This window comes from Hyposmocoma kahamanoa, unplaced genomic scaffold, assembly GCF_003589595.1.
Source record: "Hyposmocoma kahamanoa isolate Upper Pololo Valley unplaced genomic scaffold, ASM358959v1 102, whole genome shotgun sequence".
Lineage (NCBI taxonomy): Eukaryota > Metazoa > Arthropoda > Insecta > Lepidoptera > Cosmopterigidae > Hyposmocoma > Hyposmocoma kahamanoa.
This window is the reverse complement of record NW_020653337.1, coordinates 15,661,689-15,683,635: the sequence shown is the minus strand read 5'-3', so window position 1 is coordinate 15,683,635 and position 21,947 is coordinate 15,661,689. Positions and strand designations below refer to the sequence as shown.

At 35.4% G+C, this 21,947-nt stretch overlaps 3 protein-coding genes across 7 annotated transcripts in view; 2 read left to right on the top strand and 1 right to left on the bottom strand.

The window, feature by feature from the left end:
* Nucleotides 1-2,443: 2,443 nt before the first annotated feature.
* On the bottom strand, nt 2,444-6,537 carry LOC113236005 (chymotrypsin-1-like). Of its 2 annotated transcripts, none has more exons than XM_026471941.1 (6): nt 6,309-6,537; nt 5,915-5,950; nt 5,540-5,842; nt 5,208-5,431; nt 4,557-4,738; nt 2,444-3,165 (listed from the first exon to the last, which is right to left on the bottom strand). In XM_026471941.1, the coding sequence occupies exons 3-6, from the start codon at nt 5,820-5,822 to the stop codon at nt 3,000-3,002; spliced, it is 855 nt and encodes a 284-aa protein (XP_026327726.1). In that variant the 5' UTR covers nt 5,823-5,842; nt 5,915-5,950; nt 6,309-6,537; the 3' UTR covers nt 2,444-2,999. The 2 variants fall into 2 exon arrangements, with proteins under 2 accessions (XP_026327726.1, XP_026327718.1); XM_026471933.1 differs by having other exon boundaries at nt 5,540-5,833.
* Nucleotides 6,538-7,457: 920 nt separating this feature from the next.
* LOC113233849 (trypsin-like) lies at nt 7,458-11,447 on the top strand. The gene is made up of 5 exons (XM_026469073.1): nt 7,458-7,735; nt 8,473-8,702; nt 8,840-9,015; nt 10,511-10,790; nt 11,292-11,447. Exons 1-5 carry the CDS (start codon nt 7,558-7,560, stop codon nt 11,445-11,447), a joined length of 1,020 nt encoding a protein of 339 aa, XP_026324858.1. The 5' UTR covers nt 7,458-7,557.
* The window catches only part of LOC113236890 (monocarboxylate transporter 12-B), a 57,767-nt gene continuing 47,187 nt past the window's right edge, over nt 11,368-21,947 (top strand). For 2 of the 4 annotated variants that reach the window (XM_026473168.1, XM_026473114.1), the window contains exon 1: nt 18,105-18,272. The gene's annotated coding sequence lies outside the window, so the exon portion shown is untranslated. Of the gene's footprint in view, nt 11,694-18,104; nt 18,273-21,947 lie in introns of those variants that run through there. The other 2 variants (XM_026473121.1, XM_026473106.1) reach the window with 2 other exon arrangements.

Here is a 21,947-nt window from a genome sequence, read left to right as displayed (position 1 = left end):
CCATGTGCCTGTAATTTCTCCAGCATCTTTACCCTTCAAAATCGGAACACAGTATTACTGACATTACTGCTTGGCCGCAGAAATAGGTAAGGCGGCAATACTACCCCGGATGAGCTCTTTCACAAGGAGCTCTACTGCAAAAAAAATGTACACTGATACTTATCACTTTTATACTAAGTAACTTTGCTTAGTATAAAAGTGAGCGGTCTCTGAAGAATAGTCTTTTGTAATTTTTGTGATTTAAAATGAATTTTAAACGTACAAGTAGATACGTCGGATTTTTAATGAGTCACTAGTTCAAGCAGTTATGAAATTTTAACTCATCATCGCTAAATAATCTATTTTTTTATTATGTTGGTAATCATTACAAGGTTCATTATTACTTGTACCTTTTTCCGATGCATTTTGAGTTAATTTCGGTATTGGCAACGATTTGTGATATATAAAGGTATCATTGGTATGATATAGTGTAACGGGCTGGTGTTGGCAACTCAACGTCTAGACGCCAGTTTTGCACACATGGTAGGTGGCAGGGTCCTTCTCATGCCACCCAAGCTTCTCCAAGAATTTCTGCACTCTCCTAGGTTTGCTGAAGACTTGAGAATATACAAGGATATTCTCTACTTATTTTCTAAACTTAGCTAATTTTATAGGACAGCAACACCAAAGTATGTAGGAATGCGCAATTGGTATTTTGTGTCTTAATTGCTTTTAAAATAAAATTTAAATACGGAAAGGAAGTTTCATTTATAACATTCACAAGGTGATGTGTATACTCACAGACACCACGGCATGAATCAATTTAAAAAGATTTGTTGTTTAGCTTATTATTTCGTGTGTAAGATTTCGTTTGAAACCCAGTGATGAGACGAACAAGTCAAGCAAAACAGTTGCAGCGCCACTCAGAGATTTAAATCTCAAAGACCTGAGAGACGCTGCCATTGCGCCCGTCACCCTGAGATATATAGTTTACATGTCTAATGTGCTTGTAATTTCACCAGCACCCTTACCCTTCAAAAGCGGGACGCAGCAATGTTCGCATTACTGCTTAGTGGCAAAAACAACTTTTTCCGAGACACTTAAAATTGTCTAAATAATAGGGGTTAAAGTATGAAATTGCCGATTTGTACTGAAAATCTAAATTGTTTATTTTTTAAATTTTTAACAAATTTATTTAATCAAAATAGTTGCCATTATTATCTATACATTGCTGCCATCTAATGGGAAGGTTATTAATGCCTTTGCGATAGAACTCCGACGATCTAGACTGCACAAACTGTGTGAAAGCATTTTGTACTGCCTCCTGGGAAGAAAACTTCTTGTCACGTAGATAATTGTCCAAATCACGAAAAAAATGGTAGTCCGTTGGAGCAAGGTCTGGTGAATACGGAGGATGACGAATGGTTTCTAACTGCAGTTCCTGAAGGGTCAAAATGGTTTCTCGTGCTGTGTGAGGTCTCGCGTTGTCGTGGAGGAATAATGGTGAAGATCGATTCATGAGTCGGGGCTGTTTTACTGCTAGTTTTGTCAACATGGTTCGGAGTTCGGCACAATAGACATCTGCCGTTATTGCTTGACCAGATCGGAGAAAACTATAGTGAATAACACCATGCTGAGACCACCAAACAGTTACCATTACCTTTTTATTGGTAAGTTTTGCTTTAGGACACTGTTGTGGCATTTGACCTGGGGTCAGCCATTGCATTTTTCTTTTCCGGTTATCATAAAGAATCCACTTTTCATCACATGTTACAATTCGATCCAATATTCCTTCATTTCTGTACCGGTTCAACAAGGCAACACAAGTTTCAACACGCGTTTCTTTCTGCAGATCAGTCAAATCATGAGGCACCCATTTTTCGTATTTTTTTATTTTATTGATTTGACGCAAGTGAGTCAATATTGTGGATAAGGTAACGTTAAACCATGCCGCTAATTCCTGGGTAGTTTGACTAGGATCGGCTTCCACTATCTCTCTTAATTCATCGTTATTCACCTGTGTGGGCGGTCTTCCTCGTGACTCGTTCTTTAAGTCGAAATTTCCATCACGAAAGCGTTTAAACCAAAATCGCACGGTGCGTTCATTAGTAGACCCCTCTCCAAACGCAGCATTGATATTGCGGGCTGTTTCTGCCGCGTTAGTTCCGCGTCGGAACTCGTATTCAAAAATCACTCGAATTTTCGCAGTATCCATCTTTCTTGTCTAAATTGAATAACAAAAACAATTGAAAGTCGATATTCAAATGTTTCAAATTTAAAAAAAAAAATCACAGAAACCATTTGAAAAAAGTTTCATTCGAAAACCTCAAACCATGAAGATTCTATGAAAATTCAAAGAACCTATTGCAATAAAACGGCAATTTCATACTTTAACCCCAATATAATATTTAAAAAAAAACTAGATTTATTTTTGTGTAATTGTTGTATTCTTACATTAGTGGACTGTAGTTAGGGCTGATCTTTACGTAAAACACAATTTTACGGAGAGAAACTTTAACATCCCGCAATGACAATTGCACACACGTTATTTTCCAAGTGCAACTCGAGATCACACATTTTACCAGTTAGAAACTATAGATAATTAAAAAAATATGTTTGTTTAGCCATAAATACGAATGATGCTTTTTTTAACCTCATCGCAAATATATCTAAAAACCACATGAATGTCCTTCTGTTCATAATTGCTTAAGTACAATGTACACATTGTAGCACATACGCTAAGTACATTAACATTACACGACTGTAAATGGGATGCCAAATTCAAAATTTGTGCTATTGCAACTAAAACAACAGTGTATTGATTGCATAGGGTTTCAGATTTTCTGACTGTAACGGAACGCAAAAAGATGCAGAAAGGAATCTATTATTTAGTTTTATTTATCGTTAATACGTAATTAATTGTAGACACATTCAGCACAATAGAATGTAACACTCATTACAACGGTTGTGAATTTTAATAAAAATCGGCGTTTATAGTTTGTGTACTTCGTTATTTCTTATTAAAGAAGTATAATTGTAGAGTTAAGTTCTTCTAAGTGGTGACAAAACTTTTGGTTTAGCCGTTTAACCGTACGAGATATCCACGGCTTAAAGTAGAATACGTTCATGTATACTGCTGGAGAAGTTCCGCATCCACTGCCGTGTGAGACGATCCCAATTACTGTGCTGTAACATAAAAATAAGCGCCATTTACCATGTTCATGTTCATAGTTGTATTTAATAATTTAAAGATAAAATTATTCAAAAAACAAAGTATGAACCAAGATACTTCTCAGACGACTTAATGTAGAAAATACATAATATAGAACAAGATCATGAGATAAAAACTAATTGACGGAGTTCGGGTTGGCCACCAGTCGTCAGCACGCATCAACATCGTGTCCATATTAAGCGTGTATTTTGTATGGAATACATGATTGCATTCTTTAGTATCGAGCATGCTGACGACATTCCATATAAAACACGCATCCATACTAATATTATAAATGCGAAACTAACTCTGTCTGTTATATTTTCATGCCTAATCAGCAGAACCAATATTGATGAATGTTGGTATAAAGATAGATGGGACCTCGAAGAAGGACATGAGTTACTTTTGGTCTAAAATAAATCTTAGAGAGGGTAAAATAGGGGATGAAAGTTTGTATTGAGAACCCGTAGAACTATGAAAATTAGTATAGAACAGTAGGCTAATCAAAGTACTTAAAAAAAATAAAGTTATCTTTTTGATTAACAAACAAGGGGTTAGTCAAAAAGTTCGTAACCTTTAATCAATGTTGTTGGTAAACGGTGCATATCTGCATTAAACCAAATTTCACAAGAGAAGGATTTAACGTTGTATTTATATAACGTTTGCTATTTCAACTTACGTACGACTTTCATTTTTGCACAGTAAGCAATAATTTCGTTGCCACGGTATGCGGATTTCATTCGGCCACTAAATTACCGAAGTGGAAATTCATAATCAAGTGCTAGTTACGTATAATTGCAATATCCCCGACGTTATGTTGAATCATTAAAAACGTGTATCGCGTCTACATTGCGATTGTATCGCAGCTTAAGTCTTATGCTTTTTTTTTATTCAAGGAAAACAAACAGCCATGAAACAGGTAAATGATACAAAAATACATCCATTAGAACAAATAGACCTGGCGTTCCACAAACATAATCAGGAATTTAGCAAATAAGTTTCGGTTCAAGTACATTCAAATACAACAACATAATAAACTATATAATAAAGTAACATTCCAAACATTAGGTACAGTTCACTGATAAAGGCAAATTAGATTTAAAAACTAAAAAAATTTAAAAAAATACTTCTCTTACTTTCTTCTTAAAGCTATGTAAGGATAACCCAAAATTATCTACATATTTAAGTTTTTATTATAGAAATCCAAAGAGCGCTTAAAGAAACCATTTTTGGAGTAGTTTGTTCTACTAAATTTGCATGAGAAGGTAGCTTTAGAACGCAAGCAGCTGCAAACTTTGATATCATAAACGCCCTTTTTGGCCAACACAATACTGATACATGCAACGAGTATAATAGCATTGCCTACCCATTCCACACCACTCCTCCACCAGAATCTCCTCGACACGTGTCCTGATGTTTTTCACTGTATAAACATAACATGTCGGGTGTCAATGCTATGTTGTGCGCGTTCTCACATTTTCTCAGAGACACATAGTGGAGAGTAGTTGCCTTCAGCAAACCATTCGGATCTGGATTGTTTCCCCCGTACTAAAATAAGAAATAGGGTTATTATAGGGCTTTATCCAAGTCTGTATTTTTTGGATAGTTTTTAACGCAACTACAAAAATGGGCTACGTAATAATAACAACAAAAGTTAATACTAAGCCGGTACAGTAGCCTATGTGTGTGTTGACGTACTGCCTCTCAAGTAGAGGCCGTGGATTAGAATCAGGGTTAGCTGGGTTACCTCTGACTTTATCGGAATTTATGTGCAAAATTTAATTTGAAAACCATGACCTTTTCGGTGAAGGAAAATATCGTACTGACCCCACGCGTCGAACAAGGTGCACAACCCTCGGTAAACGTGTGAATTGTCCCCAACCCGCATTGGGCTAGCATGGTGAACTATGGCCTAAATCCTCGCCTGAGAAGAGACCCAATAATGGGCTGATAATCATGAATATTAAAACCACGGATTTGTTGGTATTTTCCAAATGTTTTTATGTTTCATACTCACTTTTGTTTCACCCCAACCAGCGGCAATGACCTTTACACTTTCGTCCATCCAAGCAAGAGAATCAGTTAGAGTTCCTTTATTAACATATATACCGAACTCAAACGTATCGAGAATCATAAGTATTGCTATGTCATTAGAAAATCCTGCATCATTATAATTTTCGTGTTTGATGAAATCAAAAATATTGTGAGAAATTGCTGAGTTGTCAAAGATGTATCGACTCTCTGAAAAATAAAAACTTAATATTTAAAACCGTACCTTACACTCATATAACTACTTAACATGCTAATATTTATATTTAATTTATATTATAGTGATAGAACAATACCTACGTGAAAACACTATCATCTCATTGAGATTAGAGTTAGCATCTAAACAGTGCGCAGCCGTCATAACGGTTTTTGTGGTAAGTATCGTGCCAGCACATAAACCACCGTGGTTCAGAAACTGCACAAGAAAGGGAAACTCTTCAAGGACTGCTTCTTCCCCCTTAGTGATGCGATTGCCTCGGTCACGATGATTAGATTCACTTTTAGTATCACCCAAATTAACTAGGTGACCAAATATAATCTTGTGCAACGCTACCAGAACCAACTTAAAAATTGTACTCCGCATATCAGTAATACCTGAAAACACTATCACTAATGAAAATTTCGTACCAAATGAACGAATAATTAATAGAATCAGAACAACAATAAAAAACTTACGACATGAAAATTAATATACGTTTAATTATGTCCATTCTGAAAAAAAAAACTTCACATTATGACTTTTCTTTGAGGTAATATTATTTCATAATTATAAAATACTCTCAATTTGAATGTTGATGCTTTTACAAAATGGAAATAGATAATCTTATATAGATTAGTGAAATAAGTTACTATTTTTTATTATTTAATAAAAGCTTTTCATGCTTAACATAAACTAGTACATGAAGATATTATTATTTTCTATATCCCATATGACATAGAATATTATTATTATTATTATATTTTTATCTTCGTGTTCCGTTATTTCAAAAAATCATTAGATAGAATATCAAAATAATGGGAATTTTAGTCATGTCATTCGAATAGTAAGTAATTCCGGAGAAATACATACAGTTTAGGCTAAGAACTCATGGAGCGGTTTTCACCCGCGCCCGCCGCGGTTGCGGGGCCGCGGCCTCCGGAGAACGTAGAAATGTATGCAAAATTTAGTAGCAAATTTCACGACGCGTTTTACGCCCGCAGCGGAGACAGATGCTCGCGGCGGCCGCAAACCGCGAGGGCCGCGGTCGCCCGCGCACTCTGCGCTCGGTTCGCGTGTGACGCGTTGCGCGCGCGCGGGTTGGGTCTTTCCTTCACACACCATTTTGTTTGATTGATTTTCGAATTGGCAGCGCGTATCGATTTTTCAAGTTATGGATGTTAAAGTCGATCAATTAATTTCCTACCAGTTACCATTTTTCTTAAAAGTTCTGAATAAGTAGATACGGAGTTCCGAATAAAATTAAAGAATTTGTCTTCTTGTTTTTTTAACTCATTAATAACAACAACGAATAATCCGTAACGATTTCTTTCCGGAATCAGAGGATGCATGCACCCTGAATCTTCTAGGCCTTCTTCTTTTAATTCTTCGATGAAGTAAGTATAACGCGATAGCTCATTTTTGATGTGAGTCCATGGCGACGTCTGAGGCTGAACTGATGATCTCAATCGATCTTAAATAACCGCGCGCCTTGCGATCCTCTCCCGCCAAGTTTGCGGGCCGTTCCGCAACCGCGGCGGATACGTGACCGCACAAACCTGCGGTATCGTGAGTGTTGAAATAAAACAGCTGTCCCGCAACCGCAGCGGGCGCGGGTCAAAACCGCTTCGTTAGTTCTGTCTGTTAATGTCCCAACTAAAGACTCCACTTTACCATTTAACAGAAAACAAAGCGCCGTTTCTCAAATATGAATATCAACAATTTTATAATTTAAAGTTCCATGACACGTCAAAACATCTTGTTCATTCTTGTGTCCAACTAAATTTATACATAAAATCGCTGCAATACTAATGACTTTCTAGAAAACTTCAGCAATCGCAACATGTTATTTCCAGTAAAATTTGTAATTAAGAGTACATTATCAGTAATAAAAAGCAATTAATTACCATACCACGAACGTAAGGCATTTACCAACAAATGACACCAAGTAAATGGCTAAAACCTAATATTAAAAATGTTTTGCTCATATGCATTGCCGATCTCGTTTAGAAAATTTATTATTGGACTATTATTTTCGATTTTTTATTTTAACTCTGGACAATGTAATGTTAAAGCGTTTGCTGTCAAGATTCATCGGGAGAATGAAAATAAATCAACACATATGGAGCCTCGGATCGTGAGAGGTGCTCCAGTCGATATCGAACGGTACCCCTGGTCGGCACTAGTGTTCAACTCTGGCGCTCTTTGCGCCGGTACTATTTTAAATATCTTCAGCATTTTATCTGCAGCGCACTGTTTCAGTCATAACAATAAAACTAGTGACATATCGGTACATGTTGGTATGTAAAGTTGATTTAGAGAGGTATTTAGCAGCACACGGCGATTTTTAGCAGCTATTGCATCGCTACACTTGTGATTTATAAGCGATGACATCGATGCAAACGCCGGATTGCATCGATGCAGACGTGCAAGTGCATTGATACAATCGCTAATAAATCAGAAGTGTAGTGACGCAATCGCGCATTTGTAATGATGTAATCGCGCATTTGCATCGCGTTTGCATATCTGCTTAAAGTCGCGCGTGTGTGTAAAGATAGACGACTAGCTACTGCATCCGCGTTTACATCGCGTTTGCATCGCTGATAAAAGCCGTCGTGTGCAACCGCTCTTACATTTTGTTATAATGTTGTTAACGTTTTTTTACGATATCAAGTAACGAGACGAGCAACTCGTGCGCCTGGTGGTAAACGATGCGCCTGCACGTGCCGCTCAGAGCTTTAAATTACAAAGATCTGAGGTGCCCGGCTACTGCGCCCGTGTCACGCGAGAAATATGTTGACATGTCCCATGTGCCTGTAATTGCACTAGCACCCTTGCCCTTCAAAATCGGAACGCAGTGATGTGAACTACTACTTGGCGACTAAAATAGGTAGGATGCTCTACTGCGACAAAAAATTTTTGGAGCAATATGCTTATTATATCATGGATCATATTTTTTTCCCAAGTGACACTGAAGACAAATAAATTTATTCACTAAGTGTGAAGTTATGTGACTGATGTGTTTTATGATTTATAGGTTCCAGATTTCTATATGATCACAATGCTTTAGTCTATTCAGTGAATCGCATCGATAGTCACGAGGAATATAACAAAGAAACTCCTTTTTCCTGTGACATTGCACTTATTTTCGTCAACAATCCTATCGACTTTAGTAAAAGAGCACAGAAAGCTGATTTGATCGATAATGATCGTTGGATGAACAAAAATGAACACGGTTTCACTGTCACTGGTTGGGGAGTGATCAAGGTAAGAAGCAAATGTAGAAATAATTTTAAAAGGTTTTTCACTACAATATAAATTAAAATGCAACAGTGCTAAAAGACGGGTTGTTTGTTAAAAATTTAAATAAAAAATTGAACTTCTCCATTAGAACTTTTTTACAGCACAATGGTCCGCTGTCGGAGCACGGCCTGCTAATGGCGACGCTAAATTATATACCTTCGGCAGAATGTAGCGTAATGCATAATTTAAAACTGACTGCCGATATGTTCTGTCTATACGGCCACGCACATATGGACTCGTGCAGCGGTGATTCTGGTGGAGGAGTACTTTGGAATGGGTATGACCGTTTGTATGCATTAGTTAATAGATAAGTAGGGCGGTACTTACATGCTTCCTATTTCTGCCGCAAAGGAGAACTGTTGTTTATTCAGGGCAATCACAGGAATAATAGATTAAGATCTTATGTCCCAAAGCCAGCAATATCAAGGATATTTTCGTTACATTTGCGATGGCGGCGGTACAATACTATTCATCATTATAGTAATTACGTACCAGTTATAGAGGCGCGAGACCTCTTGATACAAGTATTTTCATACTTAAAAAAAGGTCCTTAAAGGATATTGTACGCAATTTTGTTAATATTTGAGACAAAATAAAGTAATTTTATTTTATTATTCATATTTATAATTTATGTAGATATGTACTACAAGATTTAAGAGGTTATCTATGAACCCTTAAACTTTGTACTGCTGAGATCAGCATCTGAGGTCTGTGCCTATCTACTGGCCAGAGAGAAAGGGAGTTCCGGGGAGGCTACAGGACCATGACTCTGGGTACGGACTCGCCGGGGCTGATGGTAGCTGCACAGACGGACATGTTCATCTGCCCCGATGGTGTGTGTCCGGGGCGTCTGTCTCGGTATAGACGAGGCCTAAAGCCGCGTAGGTTTCTGGTAACTGGAGAGACCCTTCGACGTTGGGAAGTGAACGTGCCTACAACTCCGGTACCAATCTGGAAAATAAGGAGGGCACTGTACGTGCACCCGGGGCGGCTCACGCATGGCACTAGCCTCTTGAGAACCGGATGAAGCCAGTGACAATGGTTTGTGACAACCCTGTACACTGGCTGATTAGGGGTCTGGTCCTGAACTTAGAAGGTCCCTGTGCTTGAACAGGTTGTAATAGTGCCCTTCTTGTATACCCTAAGGGTTGTTAGGAAGGGTCACTATAATCAAAACTTATGTAGAAAGGAACGGGGTCACTGAGATCAGCATTCCTCTAAAAGTTCTTGATTTACTTACTATTAATACAAAGGTCGAACACAAAGAAAATTCTTTCGATCCGACTGAACTCAAACCAGAGACCTCGCCGTACAGCAGTCTTTTTGACTTTTTGTATGAGGTTGTTGCAGATTTTTACTTTTTGGTTTTAATGACTTTTTGCCATAGCACCATCTGTGAGAAATCTATGAAAGTTTTTATTCACTCAACCAGGCTGACAAGATTTTAATAATTGTTATATTAAGTTTAATGAATATCAACGATGTTTTACTACCATGATATTCAATTATTTTTTTAAATTACTCCACCAGTTTGTTATAATTTTAATACAAAGATCAAACAAAGAAAAACTCCTTTCCCCAGTTCGAGTCCAGCCGGATCGAACGAGTCTTTCTTCATGTTCGATCTTTGTAATAATAATTGAATCAAGAACTTTCAACTACTTGAACTAGTGGAGTAATTTCACAAAAATAATTGAATATCACGATATTATTCTTGATGCATTTATATTATGTAGAAATAAAATTTTAAAACTTAAACCCCCATTTTGCAGATACGTAGTAGGAATAGTATCACACGGCGATGGTTGCTCTAATAAAGATAAACCAAGCGTATATACCAACGTTTGGTTCTTCAGAAAATGGATAACCGAAAAAATTATAGCATACTTACAATATTTCAATAGTAAACATACTAATATTGACAAAGTTAAGGCAGATATATGTCAATCTATACATTGCTACAAGAATTATTCAACTCTGTCACCAAAAAACAATAACAGATTGATCAATTTTGCACCTTATTTACATCAATTTGACAAAAATGAAAAAAAAGTGAGAAAAAAAATTGTCAAACTAAAAAGGACGATCCATGAGAAGCAAAACAATAAGTGTGTTGAATATTCTGAAGAAAAACAAGTAATTGACAAATTAATAGACCCCGAAGAAAACGTCTTACATCAAAATGACAGTTTGATTGACGATATAGACAGATTGGTTGCCAGAAATAAATATATTAAATTAATTATATAATTATAATTAATTAACCCTAACGTTACTCGACGTGTAGTCGCGTTATCAACAGATTCCAAGCCCATTCTCTCTACAGCACGCCCTTGTGCCATGACGACGACGTTGGGTGCATTTCGGGCCGAGACCCGCGCTCACCTGGGCGCCGTCAGGCCCGCTATTGTTATTTACAATTGTATTATATTAAAATGACTACTGATACTACTAAGTTTAAGATTTCGTTATTTGTGTCATTTTACTTACTATTTTCAAACAGAAATTCTTTAAAATTAACACGTGTAAAGTTAACGGAATGTGTGGCATTAGCGCTACACTTTTGAATTAATCGTAAGAAAAACTCAGCTGAGTGAACCACACTGCCGCTGCGAGCTGCCCGCCCTTCGCTCAGTCGCCCTCGGTCGGCCGCCCGTAGCGCCGCGCGCGGCTGCCCCGCGCACTAAACATAACCTCACGGCCCACTGAACTACCACTTATTTTACTCCCATAAAAACGTATACCCTCCCCTATATCCCCTTCCTTTATAAAATAAGAAACATAACCAATATAACTAAATATAATTCACATTAAAATCAGTGCAATCTTTAAGAAGTCAACTGTGTGAAAGGAATCAAAACAAAGGTATATCGATTCACTGGTTTCATCTGTACTGAATGGGTGTTATTAGATACAAGGGTTCCGTAAAATTTGTGCTGCAGATGTTATAACAAGGTATGTCATTTGCCATAAAGTAGCTTGATTCTGGTCGTCGTTTTTTATAATAAAATATTAAGTGTTTAAGTATTTCTTTCTTAGAGATATTTTGTAAATTAAACATGTAATTCTTAGTTCAGTGGAATACATCTTTATTATTAAGGTTTCTTAACGTAAATTTATAAGTCCTGCAAAACAACGCTGTAAAATTGCTTTTTGGTCCTATTTCATTTCTCGTACTACGAGTACATGTTGGCACATAAATCAATCCACAACTTTACGACCCTACACCTGTTTCTAATTTATTGATCTGCGTTCTACAAAACCATAAGAAAGTCAGGAATACAAAAACACATGGTTCTACGATCGTGTTGAACACCCGCAAACCGTGCTGGAAGCACGTAACTAAAAATGTTTAATGCAAGTTGCGCTTGCATTGCAGATTTTGACGTCACCTTTGTTTTTAATAAAGGGCAGGACAATTGGTGGAGACATTTTTTCCGTGAAATATTTTTAGTAATTAAATTAATTAGTAAAACTTTAATATTCGTATATTAATTGTTCTTTATTAATTCGTATATTAATTCGTATATTGATCGTTCAATAACCATAATTCTACAGGGACCATTTATCCAGGACGCACCTGCAGATGCACGAAGAAGATGTAGGATCTCTACATTAACTAATCAGTTACAGTAACTTATCAGTTACTGTAAAGATCCTGCATCTTCTAGCGTTTATGTCTGCTAGCCGTATCTTAAAATCTGTTTTTCGAATGCCAATTCAAAAAACGAATAATATTAAAAACTTTATTGTAAAAACTTATATTGTATTTAGTTCTGCAGAAAGAAATTTCTTTTGAAAATAAGATGTACCTTCTGTTTGTGCTTTCCTTTTTACTAAATGAGATTTATGTTTCCCTGTGCAATAAAAATAAAAAGAACTTTTGTTATAAAGATATTGTAACAAAAGTGGTTAATATCAAATATTTTTTTCCAGATATCTAAACTGCGTACTAAATAGCTTTATGATGGTAAAACCGTCTCCACCATTTATATCGTATTTAAATTATAGTAGATCCTTAAAATAGATTTGTATTTAACGCCGAAAAATAAATAATACAAAAAGCTTCGATCAAGCTTCATATAAATGATGATGAGTTATTACATATATCCTACCAAAAGACTTCAAGAGCAAAAATACTCATTAAGATCATAATAGAAAAAAAGCGGCCTAAAAATGAAATTGGACGTACGATCAGAATTATAGCGGATTTACACAATATGATAATAAACATTATCGTAGTGCAGTCACGTGTAAATAATATTATACTGAAATTATATACGGATTATTTTAGAGCCAATCACTAAATTCACTAAAATCGCTTCTCTCTTCAATGTTTAAACTAATGAAATATCACTGGCCATCGCACTACTAAAAAAAAATCAATGACACCTTATTGCTTCATGTTTTCGAAATGCACACAATGATTATTTTAATTATGAATTCGTTGTTTAGTCCGGTAAAATATAATTTTAAAATCGCGTAAAATCTTATTAGTTTGTATTTTAAATTGATCCATCTGATGAAACTGGCAAGTTTAAAACTATCTGTAGCGAAATTCAATTGATTGATATGTATATATTAAACTTGAACAAACCTGTAGAAAACTCGATTTTAATTTCATTATGTCTAGATACCTATTCAACCACGTGACTGTAGCAACTTAAAAAAAATATCCTAAATTCCTCCTAACTAAGCTGATAAAAGGAATACGGAAATAAGATTTAATAAAATAACAGCATTCCGAAATTGTTCTGTCGTATATTTTATTACTTTTATGTCATCTCACTCTCAACCTCTTCTCTTTCTCTCTCTCAACTGAGTTGAATGAATAAATTAATGAATGAAACATTTTTTAAGTGTTTCGATAAAGACATCTTCGGTGAAATAAGTTATACGGCGAGTGAAGTTACTCCGCGTATGAACGATTGAAAGCAGATGAGCCACGAATAATTGAATTACTGCCGCTCTGCCTCGATTTACGCAGGGCCGACAATAACCCAATGAAAACCTTTATTTGCGCACAAAGTTCTTTATAATTTTGAAAGTACTTTTTCTTTTTCTTTTTTCAACCGCTATCTACCCAATGCGAAGTGTAGGTCATGTGCCTTCCTCAACAACTTTTTTCCCACCATTTTCAAACACTCTTCCGCCCCATCCATGATCTTCCACTGCATACTTTCACTGTCTGCTGACTATCACTTTGTCCATGTCGACCAAATTCGTTCTGCTCTGAACATCCAAGTTCGTGAATAAATCTCGGAGAGAGATACCCAACATAACCCGTCCCATTGCTCTCTGGGTGATCTATAGCTTTTACACTGGCAATCTTTGCAGCATATGGACTTAGCTTCATACCATGCGTTTGCTCAATTTTCAAATTTTTAAGGACTGGACATTATTTAAAAATTACTAATTTCTGTCGTGAAATCAAGGCAACAGAGTCAAAAGTAGAGACTGAACTGATTCCAGGTACTAAAATGTAATTTTGTAATTCATATAATAAAGTCCATGATATTTACAAAATAAGTGAAAAAATATAAAAAATATACAGAAAATTTATAAGAACGTAATGTCAACTTTTCTGTTGTTTGCAGCGTGTTCAAATTAAGTGTCACTGGTTTATTCAAAGGTTCATTCTGTAACGCTTTACTCTATTGCTACTTTTGTATTTGTTAGAGCAAAAACATGCTAAAACAGCTTAGCTACAAATAAATTACAAGATTGTTAAAAAGTATTCTGATGCCTAGTGTGACTTTTCCTTATCCAATTATCAATCATCTTTTCGTTAAAAACACAAATTGGTAATTAGACAGTTATTATCTCAAGTGGAGAAATCGTTTTTCGTAAACTGAATAAGGTTAAATGAAAGTTATGCAGTGTAGATTGAATCACGACACAAAATTTCAATCATTCTTTTTTACTTCCAGTACTTATAACGCTTGAATAAGAGAGAGATTACTTACGAGTCAATGTACATTGACTAAGTTAAGTAATTAATTAATTAAAAGATTAAGTAATGAATAAAACATTGGCCTACAACTCTACAAATTAAAACTTGGGAGTCGATAGCTTTTAATTTAATTACTTTGGTGACATTTTTGCAGTCACGTGGGATTTGCCAACTCATGTCTCCAGATAGCAGTAGCAGTATCCCTCAGGTCTTTGCGATTTAAGGCTCTGAGTGACACTACACCTGCTGGACTGCTTGTTCATCCCGTCACTTGATATAATTAACAAAACCTAAATCATCTTTAACACTATATTGATGTAGTGTTGCACTTTGCAATAGTGTTAGGACCTACTGACTTGAACGTTCTTGTTGCCGGCTCTCCACCATTTCAGAAGGCTTTTCTTACTATCTGGGTGAAGCAGAAGGCGTCTAAAGTACTCCGTTATCTCTATACGTATATATCCAAGCAAATCTGATGGCTCTAAGTGCAGATTAACGTATTTAGGTCGATATACCCTAGGTGAAGCATCAACCAGGAACATTACCAAGGTCTCAATCTAATTTCAAAGCTTTAACACTGGATTCTCTTTAAAAAAATTCGGCAGTCGTACTAACGTAACCTAGTACTGAATTGTTGGAGACATTCCAAATACACCACTATGAAAATAAATAAAACTAAATTAGCTACATGTTCTTTGATAAGGTTATGCTGCCTTGCCTAACATATTTATGTATTTACACATAGGTAATATTTTGAAATGTTCTAGAGTTATGGTATGGATTGGTGCAAATGACATTATATCTCACGCATTCATTTGTTATTAGAACGACAGTTTCGATAACCACGAACATGATTGAACAGCAGTTGTCAAACTGCACCCGACGATTATATAGTAACAACCGGTTTTTTACAAACTGTTCGGTAGCCTTGTACTAGCGCACTGTTTGCTGACCAGTTGACCTCAGCAGGCGTTGGAATGGGGGCACATTCATTAATAGTATTTTACTTTTTATGCGTTAGACGCTAATAGAGAACTACTGGAGTTATCTTTGTACTATGGCTCTAAGAAGAAAGACAACTTACGGGACGCAATTGTTATAAGACGTAGATTATGTGTATTTAGTAGCTTTAAGTTTTGCGTCAATCTATGCGAATATTATGTCGCAGTGCTAGACAAAGACCTGCATTATTTCCAACCACGTTTGCTGTATTGCGCTTGTACTATCTTTAGGTAAAATTTGTCGACATAATCCCACGATCTCTTATAGGTTCTGCCTTGATAAAGACTGCTATAGCATGGTGTATCTTTCCATATGCGTACTGCTGACATCCTGATATGTGGGTGTTCGTGGTATAATAATTTGTTTTGTCGAATTCTTACATTTTCGCGATTGTTACACATAGGAAATAAAACCATTTTTCGGATCTAAATCACAATTTTTTTTAAACATACCAAAGCTCCGGGCCTTTTTTTATTATTAATTTTTACAATTTAACACTTTGATATACCAACGAAGTCAATTATTATTATAATTCCAAAAGAACGAGTTCAATTCAAGACATGGTAAGTTCGAAACAACACGGTATCGTGTAATATCGCCATGGCTTGCCTGCATAGAATTTAAATAAAAACAATAAAAAATTCGTACCTGTATCAAAATCCACAAGTTTCTTACAATATTTGGTATATTGTATTTACTTGGAACTATGAATGTGACATATTTATCTTTAGCATATCTTATCAAAAAGTTTACATAGAATATTTTGACTTCATATTCCTAAAATAAAAGTCAAGGTCAAATACAATGTAAGGGTTAGAACAAATTAAAAAAGGAAATATTTCGTAGCACATTAGGTACTTTTATTTTCCTTTTTATTATCTTGTTTTTTAGTTTATTGACCAAAATATACAAAAAATATTACTTACTCATTTCAAGCTTCGCTCACAAAATCCCTTCCGGCTTTATCCGCGGCGAAGGAGTTCGTCTAATTTAAGTAAAAATATAATATAATGGAGCAAAAATCTTAAAAACTAACTTAATTACACCATACAATAACAATTAAGCAAATTACAAAATAAGGTTTATATATCATCAGTTTTCAAAAAATGATAATTATATATAAATTCCTCACTTATTTTGTTCATTAATACAGGTAACAAATATTTTCAATTTCTTTTACCATAATAGTTATTGAATTTAGGCATTTGTGAAAGAGTTCCTCCTGGGAAGTACTTCCTTCCACCTTACCTATTTCCGCCGCCAAACAGTAATGTGAGCATAACTGCTTTCCATAAACTTTCATTAGACTTGTCAAGTTATGTTTCTGGGTGACAAGTGCAGTGGCAGTGTCCCTCAAATCTTTACGATTCAAAGCTGTGAGTGGCACAGCAGCTGCTATGGACGTCACTTGGTATATCATAAAAAAAAAATTTTTGTGTTGGTCAATTTATTCATTTTAATGCTGTTTATTCACGGAACTATTTTTTTAAACTATTTTTTCGGATCTAAATAGAGTATATTTGTTTTTTCAAACAAACGAACGTTTCGGATCTTTTCCTGGTCCCATGGTCATGGTTGGGTGGATTAGATCCGAAAAAAAGTTTCATTTCCCATGTGTGACAATCGCGAAAACCTTATTTCAAAATGACAAATTTCGCGATGCTCGCTCCCATGTTTTCATATAGGCTGAAGATAATATTTTTTTAAATATTACCCAAACAGTGCAAACAGTTTTATGCCTATCAGTTTAAGTATCATTTTACTTATGACTGAATAATAGAGTAGAATAGAATAGAAAATAATTTATTCGACGAAGGCATAAAATACATAAAAGAAAACGTGAAACATGAAGAAAAAAGAACAGGTCACCACCTCAACGTATTATGTGGGGCATAATGTACCCCGCGCTGATTTTCAGTTGGCAACCTTGACCGATGTCTGACTGCTGACAAATGTGATATTTTTGGTTAGCTTTCCCCGACTTCGATGTAGTACTTACAGGAGTACAAACTACACAGGGATGATATATTGGCACGAAAAATATATAAAAAACAAAGCAAAATTAAACACATTTCCAATTGAAAATATGTTTCAATCAAATCCTCAATAGACCTTAACACTACACGAAATTGCGTAATAGACCTTAATTGTTAAATTGAAATATTTTTTTCGTGAAACGTTTTTTGTTTACTTACAAATAACTAATCAGGTTCTAAAGCCGGAGCAAACAAAGAGTGCATGAGTCTTCAATAATTAATACGTAGCATTGACCTTAATGCGTTACGAATTTTTGTAAACAAAAGACAAAACACAATCGCATGAACTTCACTTGGTCTTCGTTCCCGAACAGCTGGAACGTCATCTTTCCAGCGAGCGGTTCATTTGTCAGCTATTTTCGCTGTCAGTCTGAACACCACCGCGCTTGCGATTAGACGACTCCGCGCCAGTTCATTATATACTAAACTACATCGTGTGATTCGAATACGTTTAAAGTTTTACACATTAATATAAGTATTATATAATTAAATAGTGTCTGTTTATAGATCGAAAGGAAAATAGGACACTTTGATTATTTTACAGTAAGTCTGTGTTTTAAATACAATACCCAATTTCAATTCTAATTTGTTTGAGGATTTTATTAGCCAATACTTAACTATACATAGTTAACTTCATTGCTCGGTGAACACACTACTCACAAAATATAATCCTTTGATGTAGAGGCATTTAATAAAAATTACACAGGTACTCATTCATTTTGTTTTTTGTGTATTTTCTTCGTTTTATTCTATACGCATAATTTGATTTAAGTACATTTTAATAGCTTTTTGTAATGAATAACGTAGTTACTCTGAATTTTGAAACAATTAAAACCCGGCGCGAGGCGTGCGAAAGAGCACGCGTGGCGCGTCACTCGCACGGTGAACTTATTTTTGGCGCGCAATATTCGCCATGCTTTTTTAAAACAACAGCACGTGGCACAAGATTTTATAAACAAAAACATCATTTCGAAAGACGTCAAAACTTATCAGAAGAAATTAACACTTACAAAGAATATTGTAACATAAATTACACGAAATAACTTTAAAAACTAAATTTTTTAATCTTTTCGTGATAAATTAGACAACAGCATCACATACTTTGCTCAAATCCCAATTAAGTAACTAAAGGACTTGTGTTGTAGAAATCGGATAGAAACACTTAGACCCGAGACAATATAGAAACGTTAGTTTCTAAACAGACCTGGCCGGGAATCGAACCTGGGAAGTCAGAGAAGGCAACACCATGAAAACCGATGTGCAAATCACTCGACCACGGATGTTGTCATGAATGTAATACATTATAATAAAGAATACATACATACGGAGGCATACCACAGGGGTAGATAAAGGGATATGTAATGACAAGAAGAAACCGTCAAATCGGGAACGAGTTCTTAGCTCTCCTGGTCATATTCCTTTTCCTTTCTGGTTTTCCTCTCGTTCGAAGGTTTACTACCTTTTACTTTGACGTTGGCACAAAGTAGTATTGTAGTACCATTTCGTGTAAAAAAAAACTTAGAATATTTTACATTATAAGTAAGTATAAAATAAATTAAAATTTTCAACTTTGTCTACTTACAAATAAATGAAATTGTGATGGCTTCTGGATTCACAGTGAAATATCTGTCCTTCGAAACATATTTACATTTCAATGTGCGATAGTGGGTGCAAATATATTTTTTAATAATTTTTTTTTTCAATACATTATATATTGAGAATAACAAAACAGCTGTACCATTATTAATTTGTATAGAATTTTAGTAAAAATAAATTATTGTCCACCTTGCAATGGAAACTATGCGGAACCAGGATGAGTTTTGAAAAACAATAGGCAGGTTATTGGGTAGATCAGAACAATCGGGTATTTTCCATGTTAGTTCCTCGTTTTGTGTGATAAAACCATTGTCTGATCACGGCCGGTCACCGAACACTCACACGACACAAGCTGACTCATTGTACTGTATTAAACATTATTGATGCACGCGCACGCGTCAATAGGATTGCAATATTTTCTGTCTCATTTTTGTTCTTTATACACTAAATACTAAACCTCATAAATGTTATTAAAATTATTAGTATTATAATTGTGATACTTTATTATTCCTAAAATTATAATTACATAACTGAAAGTAAATAAATAAAATTCAACAGCACGAAATTCTTAAATTCAACTTTCCAGTAACATTTTTCTGCTAAAACGGCAACTGTTTAAATAAAACGACCTCTTAATGACTTTTTAGTATAAGTGTTTTCGCTGATAAACAACATCAAATTAATTAACATTACCAAAGGCATTTGAAATGTACAAAATATTGATATGGGCGACGGGTCATCGTTTCAGATGACATTCTATTACCATATAACATATTTGTGTTGAGTGGTTGCGACTGGCTGGCGTCACAGCACAATCAATATGATGTAACATAAATCATTTTAAATCATGCGCAGGAGTGGTCAGTGGGACCCCTTATCGGTCATGATAACACGCGGTACGTTACGCGGGTCGACTCTCGTGTTATTCGCAATAATGCTTTATTATATCGCAGTTATTGCCATTTTCGCTAATTTTAAGTTGACACAAAAAGAAAATTGGCATTCTAAGACGTTCGTTCCTTCGTCGAACATGGAAGACGTTGAATAGTCTCCCTCTTGAGGTGTCTCCTCAGCACTATGACATAGGGTTCTTCAAAAAGCGAGTCAAGGCTCTTCAAAGCTGGCAACTCTTCTGGTATTTCAGATGTCCATGGGTAACAATTCCACCTCCCGTCATATACAATATATGAAAAAAAAACTATAATACGTGCTTAAATCGAATCCTTAAAAACTACAAACATAATCAGGAAATGTCTGGCTTTCTCTGTACAAAGAAGGAAAGCCAGCATGCACAATGTCATCCACAAAATTTTATCTATCATCATCACGTTATTCCAATTGTTAAGCCGCTTAATATTAATATTCTGATTTATTAGTTGTTGAATTGTACCCTCAAGGTGATAAGCCGAAACACTAGTACTTTGTTGTTTAAGTTGTTATTTCACTAATTAGGTATAAGCTCTTTGTTGTGTAAATATATTTATCGAACTTCTTTGTTTTCTTTGTTTACTTTCTGTTTTTTCTTCTTTTAATTATTTGTAACTGCCTCCGTCTGTGGCCGAACGGTTACTGCCGCGCAGAGATCTTAGGTTCGATTCCCGGGCCGGGAGAAATATTTGTATAGTACATTTATTTCTCTCGTGAATTTGGGTATAATTTGTGGTTGTCTAAGTGTGTGTCCATGGCACCCGCTACAACGTGTTTCCCTAGTGCGGGACTTTGTTGACTGTGTGCGTTATTATTATTATTTCATATTCTTGTGTACTTGTGGGAACATATTAAACGTTTTACCTATCCATCAACTACCATTATAATTTTTTCGTTACTTAAAAACAAAACGTATAAAATATTTTATTTACAAATGAAATGTGACATAAATATGTCACGTGGCACTCAACATGAGTTTAATATTACTATATATCTTTCTGCCTAATTAATAAGACTGCAAATCGAACCAATTAAAAATAATTTACGCACGTGTGCACTGACTCTTTATCTAACTATGGGTAACCAACTACATTGTATGACTCACCTTTCGTCGCCTTAGAGTGAAAACCTCGCATATGCGTTTTCATATAGTTCGTTTTTACTGACTTTTGTTGAAGAGAATCTTATAGCTTCTTGCTCAAATATATTACTAAATGATATAGTACCTGATAGAGGTCTAATTTAACTAACTATAGTGCTAAACTGCCTACATTATTGTGACTCTACATTTTAGACAATTTTTTATCTTCGCCCTAAAAAGTCACATAGAAATCACATACGTGGTATTCACTCTAAGACGACGCTATATTGCATTCCGTTTTATCTGGATTGACATACTCACAAAATAGGTCCATATGGAGTGGACATTATTACATTTTTAGTGCTACCAAATAGTTTTCATACTTTTAACAAACAAAATAAATTTAAACGTACAGAGTCCGAACTTTCACGATTCAGCTTCCTTTCTTACAACTGCTACGAAATAGTAGTACCGATATCCCATCCCTATATAGCGCAAAAAAAATTATCCGAATCCGTACACCGTAAACAGACCGATAGCTTTGGACCTCATTTTCAAAAGTACAATATACTCACGCTATCCTCAATACACATCTTTGAGATTTGTGAATTTGT